We start from the raw sequence: 23,214 nt of genomic DNA on the forward strand, positions 1-23,214 counted from the left end.
TTATCCTAATGTTGGTTTCTCTTTAATGTTGGGGTGTGTGTGTGTGTGTGTATATATATTCTTAAATTTTCATTATTTGCATGTTTATCTCTAAAATATGAACAACAAAAAATAGAATGTCATTTTATTTTCATCAGTACCTGGTACATTGCTCAGTGTGAATTAGGTCTGAACAAGTATAACTGATGAGTTAATTGGTTGCTGTGTCATCCTTTGATAGATTGTCTTATTAACGTTCCTGTTTCAGTTAATGGAGAATCATCCTCATCTGCACCAACTGACGATGCTTCCGCCCCGGGTGCCGCAGTCGCATCTGGGGAAGCCGCCTCGTCGTCACCTTGCACTAGTGCTGCTGCTGAAGAGCCTCCGGTTCAAGACCTGCCGCCTTCCTCAGAAAACCATGAAAGTATTCTTTCTGCCAGTGCAGCATTTGGGTCTGAGGCTGGAAGTATAGTAGACCCTGCCGCCGCTCATTCTGGAGGTAGTTCTGCTTTAGATGCAGCAAAGTTAAGACAGCCTGATGGATGTGTGGAAGCTGTGCGGCAGCAACCTGGAAATGCCAGCACAGAAACTTTGCCATCAGGGTATGTTACGTTTGTTGTTTAGACTTCTGACTTAAATTGAAGCAGCAACTTTTTGGTAATATATGACTGTTTAATATGTATGTAAAATTTTTCCATTGTTCATTAATTTGAAATCTAAGTTGGAATCTGATTCATACTATTTGCTTATTTGCTACAAACCGAGTACTTTTTAAAACGAAGAACAATTGCTCATCTAGTTGCTGTATGTGCAGTATGAAGGTGAAAGAAAAAAACATGTTAATTTGCAGGACCCTCTTGATTTGGTTCTTGGTTTATTTTTACTTTGTTTTTTCTTTATTGTGAAATTTTTATTGTACGTTATTGTTCGTCAGTCACCATGTAAATGCATCCCTTCACCCCTTGTGCCCACGCCCCTCCCCCCTTGCCCCTGGTAACCACTAAACAATTCTCTCTGTCCATGTATTGGTTTATCTTCCACTTATGAGTGAAGTCATGTGGTGTTTGTCTTTGTCCTTCTGGCTTATTTTGCTTAACATAATACTCTCCAGGTGCATCCATGTTGTTGTAAATGGGATGATTTTGTCTTTTTTTATGGCTGAGTAGTATTTCATTGTGTATATATACCACATCTTCTTGATCCACTCATCAGTCGAGGGGCACTTAGGTTGCTTCCACTTCTTGGCTATAGTGAATAATGCTGCGATGAACATAGGGGTGCATAAGCCTCTTTGGATTGTTGATTTCAGATTGGTTGGGTAGACACCCAGTAGTGGGATGGCTGGATCATAAGGTAGTTCTATTTTTAATTTTTTGAGGAATCTCCATACTGTTTTCCATAGAGGCTGCACCAGTTTGTGTTTAAAGTGATGAGGTTATATTTATTTTTGGTGTTTTCTTTCCCTTGATCTTTGGTTTTATAATTGAGTGTCTGCTAATCTATTCTGATAGCTGCAATTTTGATGGTTTTGTCAACTTATTTTCTTCCTTGTTCGAAACTTATATCCCCTTTCTCTTTTTTTCCTCAGGCATGAGGGCCTTCTTGAGCACTTCTTGTAGTGGGGGTCTTGTAGCAATGAACTCCCTTAGCTTTTGTTTATCAGGGATAGTTATTGTTTCTCCATATCTTCCTTCATATCTGAAGGATATTTTTGCTGAATAGAGTATTCTTGGCTGAAAGTTTTTGCCTTTCAGAATTTTGAATATATCATTCCACTCTCTCTTAGCCTGTACAGTTTCTGTTGAGAAGTGGGCTGAGAGCCTGATAGGAATTCCTTGTACATTATCTTTTTTGTCTAGCTGTCCTTAATGTTGTTTCTGTCATTGACTCTTGCCAGCTTTACTACTATCTGCCTTGGAGAGGGTCTTTTCGTGTTGATATATTTAGGAGACCTATTTATTTCATTCACTGGTATTTCCAGCTCCTTCCCCAGGTTTGGGAAGTTCTCAGCTATTATTTCTTTGAGCAAGTTCTCTGCTCCTTTTTCCCTCTCTTCTGCCTCTGGAATACCTATAATCCTTATGTTGGATTTCCTAATTGAGTTGGATGTTTCTCGGAGAGTTTCTTCATTTCTTTTTAGTCTTAGTTCTCTTTCCTCCTCCGTCTAGAGTATTTCTGCATTGCTGTCCTCAATATTGCTAATTCTTTCCTCCATATTGTCAGCTCTGATGCTTAAGGCTTCCAGATTTGTCTTTGTATCCTCTATTGTGTTTTTCATCTCTAAGATTTCTAATTGGTTTTTCTTTATAATTTCAGTCTCTTTTCTGAAGAAATTCCTGATTTCGTTGAATTGTCTACCTGTGTTTTCTTGTATTTCATTGAGCTTTTTTATGATGGCTATTTTGAATTCTCTGTCATTAAGTTTATACATTTCTGTGCTTTCCGGGTTGACTTCTGGGTGCTTTTCATTTTCCTTTTGGTTTGGAGATTTAGTATATTTTTGCATAGTGCCTGTCAGTGTTGGCTTACTTTTCCTCACAGTGAAAATATCTGGTCGAAGTTTCCTCTTGCCACGGTTGAATGGGGGCCAAGAGCTGTGTATTCTGTGCCTGCCTCGATCCGCGGGTGCTCTGGTCGGCCTGCGGCTGAGCTGAGGAGTGGCTGAGCTGAAGCGCAGCTGAGTGGAAGCAGCTGGAGTTAGAGAGTGCTTGGGTTGAAGCAGCTGTAGCTGAAGCGCGGCTGGGCCGGAAAAGCTGGAACTGGAGCACGGCCGGGCCAAAGTAGCTAGAGCTGTGGCCAGTGCGCGATCAAGCCATTGCATCTGGGGCTGGTGTGCGGTCGAGCCTGGGCAGCTGGGGGCCATGGTGTGCAGTCGAGTCAGGGCAGCTGTGGCTGGGGTGTGGTCAAGCTGAAGGAGCTGTGGCCAGTACGTGGTCAAGCCATTGCGTCTGGGGCTGGTGTGCGATCAAGCCAGGGCAGCTAGGGCTGTGGCGCGGTCAACGCTGGGCATCTGGGGGCCATGGTGCAGTCGAGTCAGGGCAGCTGTGGCTGTGGCACAGTCAAGCCAGGGCAGCTGCAGCTTGGGTGCTCTTGGGCCTCAGCCACTAGTGCCTGGGCAGGGGTGCGCTGCTGCTACTGCTGCAGGGGCTCCGGGGGGCCGTCGTCTCTGGGGGGGCCGGGGTGTTGGGTGTCACCGCTGCTGGGTACTGGGTGTGGGCTCTGCTGCCGCTGTTGCCCGGGCACCGGGGGGCTGCCACCTCTGGGGCTGGGGCACATGTCGCTGGTGCCGGGAGAGGGGCACACTGCCGCTGCTGGTGCTGGGGCTCTGGGGAACCACTCCTGGGGTGGGACACAGGTACACCGCTGCTGCTGGCACTGGGGCCGAGCCGCAGCGCCGCTGAGCTAATGCTGCAGGGCCACTATGCTGAAGCGCCGGGGGGCTGGGGGGCCTGTCACTTACTTTAGCCTCCCGATCCCAGAGGTTTCTCGCTTCCCTGTTGCTCTCTGCTCTCCCGAGGGGCTAGCTTGTCTAAAGTACCCTCACAACAGTTCCGCCCCCTCCATACAGGGATTCCCCTCAGTCTGTGAGGGGTCTTGGGGAGCGCTGGTTTTCCCGTGGAGAGCTGCATGTTCTCAGTCTCAGGGTAGAAGAGCTTGAGGAAGGAAGGGAGCTCCTCTTACCTCGTTCCACTTCTGGGGATTCCAGCACGTCTGTCCTCGGGTGTACAGCTGCGTGGGTACCTCAGACGTCCCCTGTGTTGTGTGGATAGCTTCTGTTGGAATGTGACTGTCCTTTGTGTTGTGTCTTAGAGGGGGAGAGTTCAGTGGAGGAAGCTCACTCCGCCATGCTGCTCTATTTTTACTTTTAGATGAGAGTGACCATGACACTCTACATAATAACTTGAGTTCTCTGGCTTCCTTTATGGTCTACTCTCCAGGCCCCAAACTTGCGAACAAGTAGCCATCCTTTTTCTCAGTTAATACTGAGTGCTGGGGAGGGTCACCTAACTGCTGACTGGCTCTGTTACGAACTCAGGTTTTCATTGCTGCTTGGTAATTCTTAATCTCCTCTAAATTTCCCACTGTAATTATTCAGCTCCCATGATTTCCTTTACGGGGTATTCTGCGTGTGTGTTCCATTTGGTCATCTCTCCCATATTTACTTAGCAGTTTTTTTGAGTCTTTACTTGGCTTTGATGGTACTAATTTTAATTAATGATTCATTGTCTCTGCCTTCAAGAAGCTTATTTAGTGGCTCAGATTTGTAAACATATGTACAATGCAATTTGAAAATGCTGTAATAAAAAGATGGACACGGTACTTTCCAGTGCAGCTGATAGCAGTTAGAGTGTCTACTCACGTGGCTGTGGAAACTGCGCTTCTGGAGGTCTCTCCCTTGTTGCCCTCATTTTCTCAGGACAGTCGCTGTGTTCACACCCCTTTCTTACTTTCTGAACTGTGTTTCCTCAGTGCTCTCTCCCGGCTCATCTGATTTCAATCGCTGCCTAATTGTGGTTTCGGCCTTTGGTTCTCTCCTGCGTGTGCTTCCTCTGGTGGATCTTGCACTCTTCCATCTCTGTGTAGTCTCTGTGTCCAGCCAGACCTTTCTTTGAGCTTATTTTCAACTATTTACTGGAAATCCCCACTTCTGTTTTCTGTAAGCGTTTCAGGCCCTACATTATCTTCCCTTCCCTCTAAAAAGTCTCTCACTGTCCCTTTATCTCCTATGTTTGGCAGCTTAGTTGTTTATCCTAGTCTCTCATGTGCCTGCCAGTGTGACGTAGACATATAAGAAGTTGTTCTTTGCTCTCAAAAACCTCGTGGTCTAATGAGGGATAAAGATAAGTCAACAATCAATGACTATGCAGTACAGTTAGAGCTATGCTAGAGGTAAGGTGAGGATGCTGTGGGAGGGAAGATATGCAGAGAGAGGTTAGCGGGGAGTAACTTGTGCTATTGAGATCAAAGAATCCTTTTGGAAGAGATGACCTTTATGTGGATTTCTGAAAGAGGAGTCGTTGTTAGTGCTGTCGAGTTGATTCTGACTCCTAGCGACCCTGTGTATAGCAGAGCAGAACCTTGCCTGGTCTTTTTCCACCATCTTCTCACTTTCCAGTGCTCTGTCAGACAGTGCTATGCTACTATTCACAGGGTTTTCATGGCTATTTTTGGAAGTGGGTGGCCAGGTCTTTCTTCCTAGTCTGTTGCAATCTGGAAACTCTGCTGAAACCCATTTACTATGGGTGACCCTGCTGGTATTTGAAATACCAGCAGCATAGCTTTCAGCATCACAGCGACACGCAGCTGCCACAGTATGACAACCGACAGACAGGAGGTGTGGTTCCCTGACTGGGAAATGAACCCGGGCCACTGCAGTGAGAGTGCTGAATCTTAACCACTAGACCACCAGGGCAAGCCAAAAGTGGAGGAAGAGTTAGCAAAGCAATAATGGAGGCGCAAGTGGTGAAGGGGTTTATTCTCAGTAGAGCCAACTGCATGTTGCTCTAGCATCCATAAAAACGAGTAAGCTGAGCTCAGGAAATACTATTTTGTTACAGCTTGAGTTCAGCATTTGAAGAAGCAAGGTATATAGTACTGAAGAGTAGACAGTCCTATGAAGAATTTTGTATACCTGCTAAGTGTTAAAGAATTTTAAGTAGGGGAGTGGCATAGAAATGTTTGCATTTTATGAAGATCATTTTAGTAGTATAGACAGATTAGGAGTTAAGGAGACAAGTTAGGATAGCAGCCAGGCTGTTTTATAAATGAGAGAAGCAGGCATTCCAATTTAAAAGGATAAGTACATAAACTTAATTCTGTGGGGGCCAAATAGATGCTTCAGCTTGCCTGTAGCTGCCATATGTGATTTTTGCATTAGGAGAATTTTGTAGTAACCTAGATGAGTGATTTTCAAATTGCAGGTTGCAACCCATTAATAGATTATGACCAGCATTTGAACACATAATGAAATAAATCAATATAGATGAGAATAGAAAGTACTGAAGTGTTTTAGTTGTAGTAAGAGCAAGCATTGTTTCCAGAAAGTTTGTTCTTCTGGTGAGTGTTTATGCATATAAAATCTGTAAATAAATAGCAGACTAGTACACACAGAGATGTTTATGTAAAATGTATTTCTTACTCTGTGAGCTATGGTCAAAGAAGTTTAGAAGCTACTAATGCAAGTGAGAAGTTAAAATTGCCTGCACTAAGGAGGATGCTGGTCTTTCAGGGTGATGTTAGGAAGGGCCGTGGAAGCGGGTTGTGAGGAGGCACAGGAGTAGGCAGGTGGAGCCGGGGTTGGCCCTCCTGCCTTAGGCGTACTTGGCTTGTGTAACTAAGTCAGCGGTTTTCAGGTCCACATCATCTTCCCTCTTTCCTCAGAAATCTTCCTTAGTTCCTATGTTTCCTCTCTCTGGTAATTTCCTCAATTCTTTAGGTAACCACACAGTAGAATCGGATGGCTCGAGTGTCCTGAAGGAAGAGTGTTCCAACTTGGCGATGACATCCGAGCATTATGCCAAGCGTGCTCTCACCCAGAGACCTTTGCCTTTGCTCTAACTGCTGTGTGGAATGTTGTTCCTCAGATGTCTGCCTGACTCGCGTTCAGGTCTCGGCTCAAATGTCGTTACCTCCAAAAAGGGGTCTTCTGCTTGCCACAAGACAAGCCAGCAGTCGAGAGGCAAGGTGACAGAAGAGAAAGGGTCTTATTACAGCTTGCTAGCAAGGTGGAAGGTGGGGGACTACCATCCGAAAGAACCATCATACAGAACAAAGACTACAGGCCAGTTATATAGGGGCTGGTCTCGGGGTGGGGCAGACATCTGGTCTATCTAGTCTTAGTTCCTGATAATCTTTTGTTTTACTGGATATGCCTCAGAGACTGGAGCAACGCCCGATACCCTGATGTAGATTAAAGATGATAAGAACAAAACCTTTAATATGTATGATAAATACATGCATTTATTGTATGTGTGGCACCAACAATGTTACCTCATTCCAGAGGCCTTTTCTGATTCCGCTGTCCAAATCAGGCCCCTCTGCCCCATCCCCTTACCCTGCCTTATTTTTTCCCAACCTTTTGTTATGAAAATTCACAAACAGGTAGAAAGTTTAAAGAATTTTACAGTGACTATTCATATACCTACCACTAGATTCTACAATTATTTTACTCTGCTTGCTTCATCTCATATCTCTTCCTGTCTCCATCCGTCTAATTTTTCAATGTAATTCAGTAGGTTGCAGATATCAGTACATTTTGCCTGTCAACACTTCAGTTTGTATATCATTAACTAGAGCTTAATATTTGTTTAAAGTTTTTTAGGTAAGGTTTACATAGAAAGAAATGCACAAGTCTTAAGTGTACCATTTTGACGACTTTTTTTTAATTGAGAGATAATTGACATAACATTACATTAGTTTCAGGTGTACAACGTAATGATTCGATATTTGTATATAGTGCGAAATGACTACCACATGATGAGTTTTGGTGAACACGTACATCCGTGTAACCCAAACCCTTATCAAGATACGGAGCATTACCATCACCCTAGAAAGTTCTCTCAAGCCTCTTTTTTCAGTCAATCCTTGTCGCTACTTTTAGAGAAGCAATCACTGTTCTGATATTTTCCACTGTGGATTAGAGATTTCCCTCTTCTAGTACTTAATGTAAATGGAATCCATATCAACTCTTTTGAGTAGGTTTCTTTTAATTAGCATGATATAATCTGTATTATTATTGTTTATAATACTTAAATCCCTGTGTGACATATATCTGTTTGTGTGTTTTTCTTTTCTCTCCCCTAGACTGAAAAAGGGACTTTATTTTGTCCATTTCTATATTCCTTGTGGCTAAAACTGTGCCTGCCATATGGCAGGTACTTAATAAATATTTTTTAAGTAGAAGTGAATCAGCACTTGATTAAATGCGTTGAATGAGCGAGCAATTGGGCAAAGGCCCTGGCTTGTAAATGCCTCTAGAGGAAATGGTTAACAAGGTCAAAAGCGGCTAAAAATTTCAAGTAAGATCAGAACTGAAAGGCACCCATTGAATCTAACAACAAAGAGATTATTTGTTGTTGACCTTTGACAGAGTGGTTGCTGTGTGATGGAGTGAATGGGAGGGGTGGAAGTATGGTAAAAAACTCTTGAAGAGTGAGAACTGATGTGTAAAACTTTTCCCCTGTGAACACACAGGGGAAGCAGAGTGTTTGGTAGGAGTGGGCAAGAAAAGGTAGAGGGGTGAGGGGTGCTTTTTGTTTTGTACAATGGGAGAGACTCACAGGGCGATCAGCTGCTGGTGGGCAGGGGTCAGTGGAGGCAGATGAGCAGTACAGGAGAGAGGGAACTGCTGGGTCGAGGTTATGAGAGGGCAAGTCTGCCGTCTACCCCATTATCCAAGTTTGAAACCAGTAGTTATCCAGTCAGCAACTACATTCTGTTATTTGTATTGTCATGTATTTCACAAAATTCTTCCACATTTACTTTTTTTTAAAATACGGTTTTTGTTCAGTAGTAAGTTTTAAAAAATTTATATGTAATAGTGAAACAGGCAGACTATATCTAAATACTAGAAAGGAGAGTGTTATGATTAAAAGTGAAATGTGGCAGGTACCTTCTCTCTGTGAAATTAAAGAATTCTGCTGAGAAGTCTCATCAGTCAGCCAGGTAATTAGCACCTATCTGGAGGTATTTATGAATTTCTACTACTGGAATAATCTAGTCTCTGGCTGGTTCCAGCCCACCACTCTTATAGGACCCATAGGGACAGCTCTAGTGAGCTATCACTGTGAGTCACCCACAGCAAGCCACACTGTCCCCTTTGCCCTGTACCACCTCTCCCCGCTCATCCCACCAGCACCTTCCTCCCTTATTGCTGCCGGAGGCCCACTCTGATCACCACCTACACGTTGGGGACTCACTCTTGGCAACTGCCAGTCCCCAAGAGATAGAATCTCACTCTGCCTCCTCTGGGACCAGCTGCCAGGGGAGGAGAGAAAGGCCTGGGACCCTGGAGTCACTGGGACAGATAGTGACATTGACCAGGCTCCTCCCCTGCACGCCAGGAGTTCTGTGTCCCGAGAGTATTGTCAGCAGAGTACAACTGGTACACAGCATGCCCACATCTAGGATACCCCACCCTGGGAAAACGGGTGGGGGGGGGGCGACAGGAATTTTCTCTCCTATTATGTAAGTACCTACATAATAATCTTGATTTTGCCTCTTGGCCTGAAAATCATAAAATATTTACCGTCTGGTACTTTACAGTAAAAGTTAGCCTACCCTTGGTCTAGTGCATAGAATGTAGAAAATTATAAAGAAGATATCCAAAAGTAGTTCTAGATATAATGTTCTGTGTAGCAAGCAGTTTAGTTTGAGAAAGATAAATTCTGTTTAAAACAAAAACACTAAAATGTGGAAGTGATCCCCTGTTTTGGAAAAATTAAGGACCAGTGGTTAGCATTATGCTTGGTGCTTACTGAATATTTGGTGAATTTCAATTAGAAATATTTGCAATTAACTTAGGGTAAAATTAGAGAAGGGCTTCATGGCCCATTATATGGATGGAGCACTTAGTTATGTTTATTTTTTTCCCCTAACCTTAAAATTTGTTTCTGATCACAAAACTAAGACATGACCAAATAAAATATTTAAATCATACAGAAATATTTGTTAGGGGCTGGCCTGGGGGCGTAGTGGTTAAGTTCGTGCACTCTATTTCGGCAGCCCGGGGTTTGCAGGTTTGGATCCTGGGTGCAGACCTACGCACAGCTCATCAAGCTGTGTTGTGGCAGCGTCCCATATACAAAATGGAGGAAGATAGGGACAGGTGTTAGCTCCGAGGCATTCTTCCTCAATCAAAAAGAGGAGGATTGGCAACAGATGTTCGCTCATGGCCAGTCTTCCTCAGAAAAAAAAAAAGTTTTTGTTAAAGTGCCCTTAGCTCACCACCCAACAGTGGTGGCACATATGATTTCACCAGCAGGTACTTCTCTGGGTCAGGCTTTGTTCTAGGCGCTGGGTGCTCAGAGGGGCCAGAGTGCCCAGAACTCTGCTGTGGGGCATGTGTTTCGGCAGCCTGACCACATGGCCCTGTGTAAAAACCTACTCAGTACTGTCAAATAGTGATAGTTTCTCTGAGGAAGATAAAAGGTGAAGAGGATAGAGAGCAGCTATATAAAACACTATTTTGCATACACTTGTGGAATTATCTTAAGAAAAGGAGATCACTCTCTACATACTGTTTTTCAGTTGCTCTTTTAAACTTGGTCATATTTCCACGTCAGTACAAGTAGATCCACACATTCACCAAACATTTTATCAGTCAGTATTTATTAAGCACCTTTCCTATGCAGGCACCGTGCTATGTGCTGTTAGTACACTGATGGGCAATGCAGACTAAGGCCCAATCTTCATGAAGCTTATGGTCTGAATATGTAGGTCTCCCTCAGTTCTTTTGAGTGGTTTTATAGTGTTTCCTTGTGTGTTAATTATTACTGTGTAACAAATTACCCCCAAATTTAGCAGTTGAAAACAACGGACGTATCATCTTACACAGTTTCTGAGGGTCAGGAATCAGGAAGTGGCTTAGCTGGATGCTTCCGAGCCAAGTCCCTCATGAGGTTGCCATCATGTGGAGGACGATTAAGTGGAGCTGACTGAGCAAACCCCAGAGAGCTGAGTTCTGGCCTGTCGGTGGGAAAAGCCCGCTCTATGCCTTGGTGCTTCTCAGTGGCTCAGGAATTGGCAGCTTCAGGTATCCCTGGAAGTGGTGGTGAAGATGGCACTGTAAACAGCAAGATAGAGTGAAACTCCCTTTGAGAGATGAATCCCTAATCTTCCTCCGTGCAGCTAGGATTGCTCGCCTGCCCAGGGGTTTCTTCTCTGGAGGTTCTCTGCGCTTGGGAACACCAGGCACGTTTGAGGGCAAGGTCGTGTACCGAATCAAGGGACATAGGTGAACCTTAGGAGGTTAGTAAGTAAAGAAAGTTGGAAGTGAATTTTCAAACGTGCATCCTTCTTTCCTGCCCCAATCCCAGAAAATTGACAACTAGGATTTTACCTTTTCACCCAGGAGATTGGAAGGGTCTTCTATTGAAGACCCCTCAAAAGAGGCTAAAAATACGGATATCCTTTTGTTCAACAAAGTAGCCTTATATATATATATCACCCTTCAATGAATCCCACAGTCCATAAGCCCCACCTAGGCACACACAGCGCCCGGTCAGCTGTGTGGTACTTACTCATCAGACATCTGAGGGAGACCTCAGTGTGGAAGACAGAGGTCAAAACAACCTAGAAAATGCTGCTTGAAGAAAACGGACTATTTTAGTATTCTCAGAGGGCTGAGAGTGGATATAACATATTAAACAAGAACGAGGTATTGTAAAAACAGAGTACTCAAACAAAAGCTCTTGGGAATCTACTTCAGTGGGACTTGGCTGACAAAGATAAAGAAATTTCCTAGAAAGTAGAACCAAAAGATAAATTTATAAAATAAAAGAAATAGAAAAATTAGAAGACCAGTTCAGAAGATCTGATAAGGGAAGTTCCAGAAAGAGAAAATGGGAAGAAATCCTTAAAATACGCCCCCCAAAAAAATCTTTTTTCACAAATATGAAGAACTTGAATTTTCTTATTGAAAAGGCTCACCAAAACTCAGGATAATAGGTGAAAATAAATCTGTATTAAGACACCGCGTTGTGAAAATTTAGCACATTGGGACCAAAGAAGAAATCCTAAACATTTCCAGAGGTTTAAAAAAAGGAAAAATGCAGCTCTCATACTCACCAGAATGGCATTAGACTTCTCAGAATCAACACAAGAAGCTAGAGGACAATGGGCCAATGCCTTAAATGCCGAGGGAGATTATATCCCACCTAGAATTCTGTGTCCAGCCATGCTCTTGAGCGTTTTCAGACATCCCAGGTTTCTAGAAGTTCACTTCCCGTGTATTCTTTCTTAGGAAGCTACCAGGACTCGTGTTTCTCCAAAACTAAGGAGAGAGAGTGAAAGATGTGGGATCCAGGAATTAGGTGTCTGCTGAAAGAGGAGTGAACAGAAGTGCCAGCACGATGAGGAAGGGAAGGGCAAGGTGGCAGACGTGCGGCAGCCCTGGCAGTCAGCTGGTGTAGACTGGCAGCTGATCAGAAGGCAGGTGACTAGGCAGGACTGATAAAAAGTACCTGATGAGCTTGAGTATTCAGAGAGGAGATTTATGCAACTAGAAAAGGATTTGGAGTTAATAGTAAGTACATAGAAAATGGGAAGAAAGGAGACAATTAAAAAAAAGAAATAGTGTTATGTTCCATGGCTCAGCTGTTAAGAGGGTTTACGTAGTCATAATAATAACCCTAAGGGAAGGACACAGCGTGTGTGTGTGTGTGTTTGGAAGGGCTGGAAGGAGGGTAAGTGTTACAGAGTACATGTGTAAATGTGTGCAGGAAAGGGACTTACAGCTTCACCTTCTCAGTGAGCAGTCAGCATACCTTGTTTGAAATTAGGCAAGAAGTACTGGAGTAAGCTTGCTAATAAGGAAAAAGAGGTCAACACTGAAAGAATTGGCTACAACAGTTGCTAATGTGCCTGTGAGGAGTGGAAAATTAGGTTAAAAAGACAGCAGGCCGTGTTGTTTTTTTGTCATGAGCCTCGTAGACTATATGACTGTTTAAACTGTGAGAAGGTGTACATAATTATATAACTGTGAGGGTATATATTAAACTATGTGAAAGTACATATAATTTTGATAAAAATTAAAGCTAAATTAAAAATAGTAAAGAGAAGATGGAAATGAGAAAATTTGGCTGTAGAACAGCAATAAAAATTCAAGGTCTGATTATAGGAATTAATACCTAAAAATAGCAAAAGTATCATTATCAGGAAATTCTTGAAATTTGATACATTTTATAGATATTTGCTTTTGGCTGTTAAGCTTTCATACAAGTCAATAGCCTATTGGTATGTGTTATAGGTATCCCTGAAATGGAATCCTGCCTTCCCGTGAACTTTTATTATATAAAAACAAATAAAGTAAATCTGAAATGTCAAGTTACTTATTTTTAATGAAATACTTTATAAGGAATATCTAAATTTTTGTAGTACAGGATAGCATGAATGTTCCAGTGTAGGATTTTATATCACAGTGATTTTTTAGCAGATAAGTTTAATAGTTTATATGATCCTGAGTCACTTGTGAACTCAGGCATCTTGATTGGTCATGGTTCCTACTTAAGAATGCATTTTGTGACTTAGGTTTGTTAGATGTGACTCAAAGAACTATTAATTGTTTTTTTTTGCATGCCATTTTAAGTATGTCTATGTTCTCCTTGTTTAGGAAATAGCTTTAATATATGTGGTCATTGTATATGAAAATAAGGAAATAAATGAATAATTAAAGTCTTCTCTAAAAAGAAGTTATATCTAGTCTCTGGGTTTAAGAGAAAGGAAAATATTTTCCATTTATTTTACTTTGAAATTGAAAACAAGAATGTTAAACTCAGAAACCAGATTTTTACTTTTTATGATTAAAATTTTTCGGGGCCGGCCTGTTGGCGTAGTGGTTAAGTGTGCACGTTCCACTTCAGCGGCCCGAGGGTTCACAGGTTCTGATCCTGGTTGCGCACCATCACACTGCTTGTCAAGCCATGCTGTGGCGGCATCCCATATAAAGTAGAGGAAGATGGGCGTGGATGTTAGCTCAGGGCTAATCTTCCTCACCAAAAAAAAAGAAAATTTTCTTCTGTACCATATTAAGGAAAGACTGGAGAGGAAGAAGCAGGGACCACAGAGAGAAAACGAGAGTGGGGAAATAAGAAATTGATGGTCTTCAAGATAGAACAGAAAAGACAAAACGGGGATGTCCATACTCTCGGCAGCTTACCAGAAACGAGAGAGGGATGGAAGCACACAGCAGGAAGGCACTGTGTGCGTCTAGAGGAAGGGTGTGCCTAGAGCAGTATCACAACATGCTTGTCTAAGGCGATTTCTGCTAAAATTGTTTAGATGTGTATTTTTGAAATTATAGGCATAAATGGATGTTACTTCATTGATATTTTGTGCCTTGGGCGTGATATTAGGCTAAGTTCCTCTACCCTTGATTCAATTTCTGTTTTCTGATGGTTTGGAATTCTTTAAATTAGTAACTTTTAAAAACTTTAGATATTATTCTGTCCTCCTTTGCTAACTATACTTACTGAGTTTCCAATACTGTTAAGGAAAAGGAATAATTAAGAACTTAAAAAGCACTAATAATTGAGAAAATAAACAACTTTATAATATGTATAGCCTTTTAAGGTAAAACTTATCTGTAATTTCCCTGATTGTAAGAAGGGATCATTTTTTGGATGACTTTAGTTTGTTGTCTTTTACGTTTATTTTTGCATTTTTATGAAAGGTGGGAACAGAGGAAAGATCCTCATGGTAGAACCTATTACGTGGATCACAACACGCGAACGACCACGTGGGAGAGGCCACAGCCTTTACCTCCAGGGTAATGTAGCGTCTTCATGCATCTTCACTTGTGTTTTATGATACATAGGATTTTTAAAATTTATTTAATACAACATAAAATGATTCTTTAATTTTGCATATTATGTTTCCTTGATTTGCTTTTGTGAATAATGTATGTTCAGTAAATGAGATTTATGTTGTATTTCTTTTGCAGCTAGTCTAAAGGGCTTTCTCAAGAGATTGTCAAACATTGGCATGAGTTACTGAGAATAGTTGCAGAATTTTGGTCCAATTTTAGTCCTTGTTGTTATTTTTTAAGGAATGAGAGGCATATTTAGGACAATTTACATATATGGTTCTCCGTAGATAGTGATCCCTAAACTATGTTATTTCATGAGATTTAATGACATAAGAGATATTAGAGTGGTCCAAAATTATGATCTAAAAGATTGCTGCAAGTAAAATTGTATTACATTATGGCTAAAATTATATAGAGAGTTGTAAATGAATAACATTTCTGTGACTAAATTAAGTTCATGCTCTTAGGCTGTCATTCAAGGCCATTCACAAACTGATCTTCCTTTTCCTTTGGGTTCTTCTCTTTCATGACTCTTTGTACATACTGCTCTGAGAGCTAGTTGAAGTACACTATTTCTGTTCTCCTCGAACACTGTCTGTACGTGGAATATTCTCCTTATTGTCTTTGCCACTTCTCTTTCCAGGTGCAACTTAAAGTCCATCAATATAAAACACATTCATAGTTCAGAAAATTCAAGGCAAAGAATATGTTGTTTTTGTGATATTGGTTGCTGAAAGGCTTCTGAAATTGTTGTATAAATTAGTGACACAAATTGGTTTAAAGTGAACTGGACCCTGGAGGATGGGGAGAATTCTGGTTGGTGGAGAAATAGGGACAGGCATTCTGTTCTGAGGGAATGTTGAAACAGGCGTGACAGAATGAAACAGAACACATTTGGGACCGGCAAGTGGTTGATTTGGCTCTCATGTGGGTGTCTTGAGGGATCTCAGGGGAGATGAGGCTGAAGTGTGAACGGGTGCCTCTTTGCGTCGTGCTCTCCAGAGAGCCGGGGTGGGTGGGGTGATGAGACTGGGTCAGCACTTCAGTCCCGAAGCAGAGTGACAGCAGGAAGGTGGGTTCAAAAGCTGTGAGCCAAGTTAAGATCCTGCACGTGGGTGGTGGCTCTAGGGGCAGATTGCCCCCCTCTGAGTAAATGCTTATCAGACAAAGCGGGAGAAGGGGCAGTCAGGTTGACACTGGGACTGTTCTGTCTATGGCCTCTTTTCAGACAGTCCCTAGGAATCATGTAGTTGTAGAAGGGGAAGGTAATTGAGCTACAATAAATAGCAAATTACGTGTTCATAATTTTTCTGAAGAATGTCAATATTTACATTCTTTTAAAGTTATTTTATTATGTCTTGGACTTGATATTAAAATATTATTTGAGTGAAGTGTTAACTAAATATTTTCCAATTTCTTATATTAAGAGATTATTTTTTATTTTAATTATTATTATTGCTTATGTTATTTGCGGTAGTTGGGAAAGAAGAGTCGATGATCGTGGAAGAGTTTATTATGTGGATCATAACACCAGAACGACCACCTGGCAGCGGCCGACCATGGAGTCTGTCCGGAACTTCGAGCAGTGGCAGTCTCAGCGGAACCAGCTGCAGGGGGCCATGCAGCAGTTCAACCAGCGGTACCTCTATTCGGTAACTAGCAGCGTATAAGGTGTTCAGACAACTTTTTCCTCCAGGCGTTTGCCCTTCTCTATTTTGGTGATTTTTTTTTTAATGTTATAGATTGCATTACAAGGTATTTTTTAGTTGATCTTTAATGAATAATTAGCATTTCTGATATACATAAGCACTTAAAGTTTTTTAAAAATTCCAATTGACTAACATAACTATACACAGGTTTTTGTCCTTATTAAGTGGCTGTTGCATAAATGCAATTTCTTAATAAAATAATTTGTCTTTGCCAATTCACAATCCTCCACCTTTAATCATAATCATTTTGTTTGCTTTAAGCAAAACTGGTTATCTCCTGATTTTACTTGAGGCCAGTCTTGCCATAGTCTGGCTATTCTGATTTCCATCCTAGATTCTCAGAAACAACACTTTCATCTGTTTGGCCCACCAAAGACATTCCTGGGATTGGAGATAACTGTCCAAAAAGTCAAATGCTATCTGAAAATTGGATCAATTGGTAATTTATTTATTGCAGTGAACAAACACCCATAAGAAGAGTGGGGAAAAAATTTAAAAACATTTGTTAAATAGGTTTGATCACAGGAAGTAGAAAATATAAATTGTAAGTACTGAGCATTTCTAGATAGTGTTTTGAGGCAACTTGAAAGCCCAAAATGTAGAGGCTAGCAGATGGAAAGGAATTAGGAGAGACACACACAAAAACTTAAATAACTCTTTCTTCAGAATCCTGTCTCAGGCTGGCTCGTTCAACTCCATTTTCTTCCAAGGTTAGATAAGTCCTCATTTGCAGCTTGACCCACTCTCCTGGGTGTCTGTAGCCATCAGAGAGGGGGGTTGCCCAACCCAGCTTGCATAGCATCTCCTGCTGCCACCAAGTGCTGGTCCTTTGGTAACTTGTACAGAAATCTGTAGTAAGGTCCCATCGTTTAGTGGTAAATAGTAAACAGAAAATTTTGTACTGTGTGTGTGTATTTTTGGTTGGACTCAACTGTAGACATTAAAGCTGGGGGAAATGGCAGAATCAGGTCATAGTGTGTATCATAAGTGTGTTCTCCTGCACATAACAGAACATCTTTAAACGGATTGAGGTTTCCTATCTAAGTACAACACCGAGTCTGGGGTAAGAGTCGAGGGCTGATCCTGCCTTGATGTAGTGGTGCCATCCAGTACCCAAAATATTCACCAAGATGCGTGTACTTTATCATTAAAAAATGGTTTTTCAGGTAATGATTTTTGTATTTGTCATTCTTTTGAAATTGATGGTTGAATGTCTGCATTTTCTTTGGAATATATTTCTGGGTTGTAATAATGTGTAAACATAAATTTGTTTTTATGGATGTATGAATATATAAAAGATGCTAATATTAAGATAAAATTATTTGTACAAAGATGATACTAGAGTTTAATATTGGTTTTATTAATAGGCGTTTGTTTTAAAAAGAACTGTGATAATTGTTCTATTTTTAAACAAATAATATTGCCTTGTTTAAACACCACAATTTTCTGTATGCTCTTCTCTCTCATCCTGTCTCGCTCCTGTAGATTATTATGGAAAGGCTAAGAGATTAAACTATTGATGTCAATATATTATTTTTAAATTAGTTTAGAAAAACTAATAATTTTAATCAATTGATAATGACATTTTTAGGACTTAGTGTCTTAAAATTATTGTATTTGCATTCCTTTATCATATTTTTTAGAAAATTACTATAAAATTTGATTCTGCCAAGTGCTTAGTTTATCTTTGCTTTTACATTAAAATACTGTTGTTTTATTTCTCCTCCCAACCCTTTCTCCAATCAGGCTTCAATGCTAGCTGCAGAAAATGACCCATACGGGCCTTTGCCGCCAGGCTGGGGTAAGCTGATATGTTGTTGGTAAAAATATCTGCGACGTATATATAGCAAATAGTTATTAAATGCTGTGCTCACTTTTTCAGAAAAAAGAGTAGATTCAACAGACAGAGTTTACTTCGTGAATCATAACACAAAAACAACCCAATGGGAAGACCCGAGAACCCAAGGGTACGTATATTTTACAGGTTTAAATCGTCTTACACGTATCTGCAGGCAGAATCAAGTAAACCTGGATTCAGATGTTTTTAGTACCTGGAAAATGTTCACGCTGTAATTGTAACTTTATCTGTTAGCTTACAGAATGAAGAACCCCTGCCAGAAGGCTGGGAGATTAGGTATACCCGGGAAGGCGTCAGGTACTTTGTTGATCATAATACAAGGACAACAACATTCAAGGATCCTCGCAATGGGAAGTCATCCGTGTAAGTGAAAGCCTATTTATTTTTGTGAGGACGATCAGCCCTGAGCTAACATCCATGCCAATCCTCCTCTTTTTTTGCTGAGGAAGACCAGCACTGAGCCAATCCTCCTCCTTTTTTTTTCCCCAAAGCCCCAGTACATAGTTGTATGTCGTAGTTGCACATCCTTCTAGTTGCTGTATATGGGACGCAGCCTCAGCATGGCAGGAGAAGCGGGGCATCGGTGTGCGCCCGGGATCCGAACCCGGGCCGCCAGTAGCGGAGCGCGCGCACTTAACCACTAAGCCACGGGGCCGGCCCAGCCTGAAGTTCTTAAATGCTGTTTAATGAGGACATTAAGTTTAGCTCTAATTTAGCCTAAAATTTTACTTCTGGATCAAGAAAACCTACACAAATAGTACCCCAGAATACCTGTCTTTGCTCCACTTTATTACAGAATGGATATGTGGCACATAATTCCTTAATAACTATAGCCAATGTTTGTATAGTAATTACGTGCCGTGGATTGTTCTCAGCACTTCATATATATTAGCGCATTTTATCTTCCAACAACCCCTTGAGGCAGATGCTATTATTTTCCCTTTTCCAAGTGCAGAAGCTGAGGCTTAGGGAGCATAACTTCTGCAAAATCGTACAGCAAGTAATGGAGCTGGTTTCAGACCAAGGCAGTCTGTCTGCAGTCTGTGCTCTTAACTGTCACATCGTGCCGCTGGAATGTCAGGCAGTGAGATGTTCAACAAAACTGAATTTTCCAGATAAAGGTATCTTAATTAGAGCCGGCCCCGTGGCTTAGCGGTTAGGTGTCCGCGCTCCACTGCTGGCGGCCCGGGTTCGGATGCCGGGTGCGCACTGATGCACTGCTTCTCCGGCCATGCTGAGGCCATGTCCCACATACAGCAACTAGAAGGATGTGCAGCTATGACATACAACTATCTACTGGGGCTTTGGGGGGAAAAATAAGTAAATAAATAAAATTAAAAAAAAAAAAAGGTATCTTAATTAAGCATTTGACAGACCTCTCCTTCATCCTTACTCTTAGGCATGATGTCTTTGCATCATTAAGAAAATAGAAGCAGTCAGAAAAGGTCTTTTGCAAATTCCTAATGTCACGTCTACCCACCTCCCAGCATCTGTCTTCCCTCTTGATCCTGCAGATGAACTATTGCTGTTCCTCTCAAGGGCCAGTCCCTCTGCTGATGCACTAGGTCCTTCCCCTCTTCCTTACTCTGGCATTTATCATCTTTCTGTCCTCCATCCTCAGTTTTTCTTTCTCTGCTGAATTATTCTCATCAGCTGTTATTCCTCCTAGATTAAAAAAATAATAATAACTCTTCACCTTACAAATCCATTCCGTGTAAATTCATCTTCATTGCTGCCCTACCCGAAAACTGCCTGGAAGAGTTGTCTCTATGTTGCTCGTTCTGACCTCTCTCAGACCTGCCACCAGGAAGTCCCACTGACCGTGAACTTGATCAGGGCACCAGTGGCCCCCACACTGTTAGTCCGGGGGTTGGATTTCAGTCCTGGTTCATGTGACTTATCAAGAGCATTTGATACATTTCTCTTTCCTTGTGAAAGCAGTACAGGGACTCAACTTTCCTGATTTCCCCATGCTTTTCGGGTCTTATTTCCTCCTCTCCCTTGCGGGCCCTCCTTTTCTCTGCAGCCTCTGTTGAAGTGCCCGGAGCTCTGTCGTTAGTTCTCTTTTCTCTACACTCGTTCTCTTAATGAATCTTATCCAGTGCCATGCTTCTTTTTTTTTTTTTTTTTTTTTTTTTTGCTGAGGGAGATTTGCCCTGAGCTAACATCTGTGCCAGTCTTCCTCTATTACGTATGTGGGACGCCTTCACATCATGGCTGACGAGTGGTGTAGGTCTGTGCTGGGGGGCTGGCCCCAGGTGTCATGCTTTTAAAACACATCTCTATGCTGATGACTCACAGATTTTTACCTCTAGCTCGTACTTTTCACCTGAAGTTGCACTTCCTATTTCAGCTGCTCACTTGACGTCTCTACTCAGAACTACTTCCTGATAACTCCCATAAAACCTGTTCTCCCAGGGCTATTTCCCGTCTCGGTTGATGGCAACTCCACTCTTAGGTGTGCTTGGACCAAAAATCTTGGAATCATCCTTGACTCCTCTTTCCCTCTTACCTCATAGTCCATCGAGAACTCCCCAACTTCAGAAGAGATCGTGAACCCAGCTGTGTCACCACGTCCACTCCGCCACCTTGGTCCAGCTACCATTGTCTCTCCCCTGGAGTGGTACCTTTGTCTCTCTGCTTTCTACCCACACCTCATACAGTGTTATTCTCCATAAAGGAGCGAGACTGATTTTTTTAAAAAATTTAAAAAGTCATTCCTTTGCACAAAACCGTTCCGTGATTTCCTTCTCAATCTGGGTGAAAAGTAAAATCCTTACGGTGGCTCCCAGGCCTCACAGCGTCTGAGCCCTGTTCGCTCTTCAGCCTCACCTCTCTTTTCTCTCCTCCTTCACTGCTCCAGCCTCACTGGCCACCCAGCTGAGCTTCAGACACCTGAGGCTTCTGCCCCTGGGTCTCAGCTTGTATTCTCCCTGCTTGGTGTGCTCTTTCCCCAAATATCTGTGTTGCTTAGCCCTTCCATCGTTCTGCTCAGATTTTACTTTGTCTCTGAACCTACTCTGTTCACTCTTCTCAGAAGTGAAAAATTCTTCTCCCCGTGCTACTCCTTACCTTTTTCTTAGTGCTTTCTTTTTGTTTTTGAGGAGCGAGAATAGTACGACATTTATTCCCTTCTTACACACTACATACATAGTGTACTTACTCTGTTTCTTGTCTGTCTCCTTCACTAGCATGTAAGCTCCACGAAAGAGGTATTTTTATGTTTTGTTAACAGATAGTGCTCTCACTGTCTAGAAGAGCACCAGGTGCATACTCTGCAAATATTGTAAATATTTGTTGAATGAAGTCACTTGAACCCAACACACAAGAGAACATTTTCCATCCATTCCAGAATGTTCTCTGAGGGGCTGGAAGTTCTTTGTGCTTGTCTCTGAGGCTTTCGCTCGGTGGGCACAACTCCTCGCTCTCTCAGTGTGGATCAGCCTGTCCCTGCGTGCTGCCCCCGCTGCCTCTTCCTCCCTGACCAGCTGGGCCCGGTGACCTGGGTGTCACCTGTGCCTGGGAGTTTGACTATGCTTTCGACCTCCAGCAGTATTTGTTTCAGGTTCAGATTAGGTTTAAGATGTGGTAGGATCTCCTTTCACGTCTCTTCTGTCTAGAGCCTGTGTGCTCCTTAGGCTTAGGGATTATCAGAGGTTTTCTTTGAGATAGGCAGTGGTAGACTTAAAGATTCTGTTTAGCCGACTTCTTCACGTGAGATCCGTCCACATGTGCGCTCACCCTCTCTGGGTGTGTGTCGTGTGTCCTCACTGCTCGAGCAGCTATTGGCCCCTAAATAGATCTTTACTTCTCTCCCAGAAACTAACTTTCCTGAGGTCATTTCTAAGACTCTGGAAACACTCCAGTTTCATACTGAATATTAAATATCCAGGTTTATTGTGAATTAATATATGGTTCGTTTTTGTTTTTCTGTAGAACTAAAGGTGGTCCACAAATTGCTTATGAACGCAGCTTTAGGTGGAAACTTGCTCACTTCCGTTATTTGTGCCAGGTACTACAGTGGTAAATAAATCTTGTGTTTATAACCATTTAGTCTTGTCTTTACACAATGCATATACTACGGCTTACATGATATTATGATGTTATTTCCGTTTTTAGTCTAATGCACTACCCAGTCATGTAAAGATCAATGTGTCCCGGCAGACGCTGTTTGAAGATTCCTTCCAACAGGTAAGGGAGATGTTATCAGAAGAAAACAGTACGATTGGTCTCGTTGTAGTCTATATATCTAAATGGATTTAGGGTTTAGAAATTGTAAACCATTGAGAACCCAACTGTCACAATGACGATGTATCACTCACTGAATGTCCATTATAACAGTGTGTATTAAGTGATTGCCATATTCTTGGCACTGGCATCTTATATTTATCATTTCATTTAATTCATCTTCACAACATCCCTTTGAGATAGTTCCTATCACTATCTCCATTTTACAGGCAGAGGTACTGAGGCTGAGAGACACAATTATTCTACCATGAATTAGATTACTCAAATAAAACTTAAACAGCTTCTGGAATAAGTTGACACATTTTGATGCCTACTTTTCTAAGACTTTATTTACTCAACCAAAAAGGTTTTGATAATGCTACCAAATTAAAATTAAACTGGTATAGATACTATATTCATTCAAATATTCCTTTAATAACCCTGATTTTAAATCTCACCTCCTTTAGCTTTCTGTTTGAATGTCATGATCTCAGAGAGATCTCCCCTGAGCACAGTGTTTAAGATGTCAGCTCCTGTGCACCTCCCTCACAGTCCGTTCTAGCCATTTATGTAGTTGATTCTTTTTTCTAACACTTAGCACCACCTAACATACTTTGTCTGTCTCCCTTACTAGAATGTAAGCTCCATGAGAGCAGACTATTCTGTTCACTGCTGTTATGCCTACCACCTAGAATAGTGCCCTGCACATAGCAGGTATTCAGTAAATATTTGGTGAATGAATAATTGCATGTAGTATGTCTACCTTTTCTGAATCATCTGCAGAATGTTTACAGATAAAAAATCAAAATATTATCTGTTCTTTTTTTCTGATGAGGTGGAGAATTTTTCATATAAGTCTTCTCACTCTCCTCCAAAGTATTACAGGGGTGAACCAAAATTCCCCGTGTATACAG

At 41.8% G+C, this 23,214-nt stretch overlaps 1 protein-coding gene across 4 annotated transcripts in view; it reads left to right on the forward strand.

The window, feature by feature from the left end:
• Nucleotides 1-23,214, forward strand: part of WWP1 (WW domain containing E3 ubiquitin protein ligase 1) — a 116,625-nt gene that overhangs the window by 64,314 nt on the left and 29,097 nt on the right. For all 4 annotated transcript variants that reach the window (XM_058528975.1, XM_058528971.1, XM_058528972.1 and 1 more), the window contains 8 exons: nucleotides 248-584; nucleotides 14,372-14,467; nucleotides 15,984-16,158; nucleotides 17,962-18,016; nucleotides 18,098-18,182; nucleotides 18,308-18,436; nucleotides 22,010-22,085; nucleotides 22,193-22,264. In XM_058528975.1, the coding sequence (XP_058384958.1) occupies nucleotides 248-584; nucleotides 14,372-14,467; nucleotides 15,984-16,158; nucleotides 17,962-18,016; nucleotides 18,098-18,182; nucleotides 18,308-18,436; nucleotides 22,010-22,085; nucleotides 22,193-22,264 (1,025 nt within the window). The remainder of the gene's footprint in view (nucleotides 1-247; nucleotides 585-14,371; nucleotides 14,468-15,983; nucleotides 16,159-17,961; nucleotides 18,017-18,097; nucleotides 18,183-18,307; nucleotides 18,437-22,009; nucleotides 22,086-22,192; nucleotides 22,265-23,214) is intronic.

Source organism: Diceros bicornis, chromosome 33 (assembly GCF_020826845.1).
Source record: "Diceros bicornis minor isolate mBicDic1 chromosome 33, mDicBic1.mat.cur, whole genome shotgun sequence".
In the NCBI taxonomy this organism is placed as follows: domain Eukaryota; kingdom Metazoa; phylum Chordata; class Mammalia; order Perissodactyla; family Rhinocerotidae; genus Diceros; species Diceros bicornis.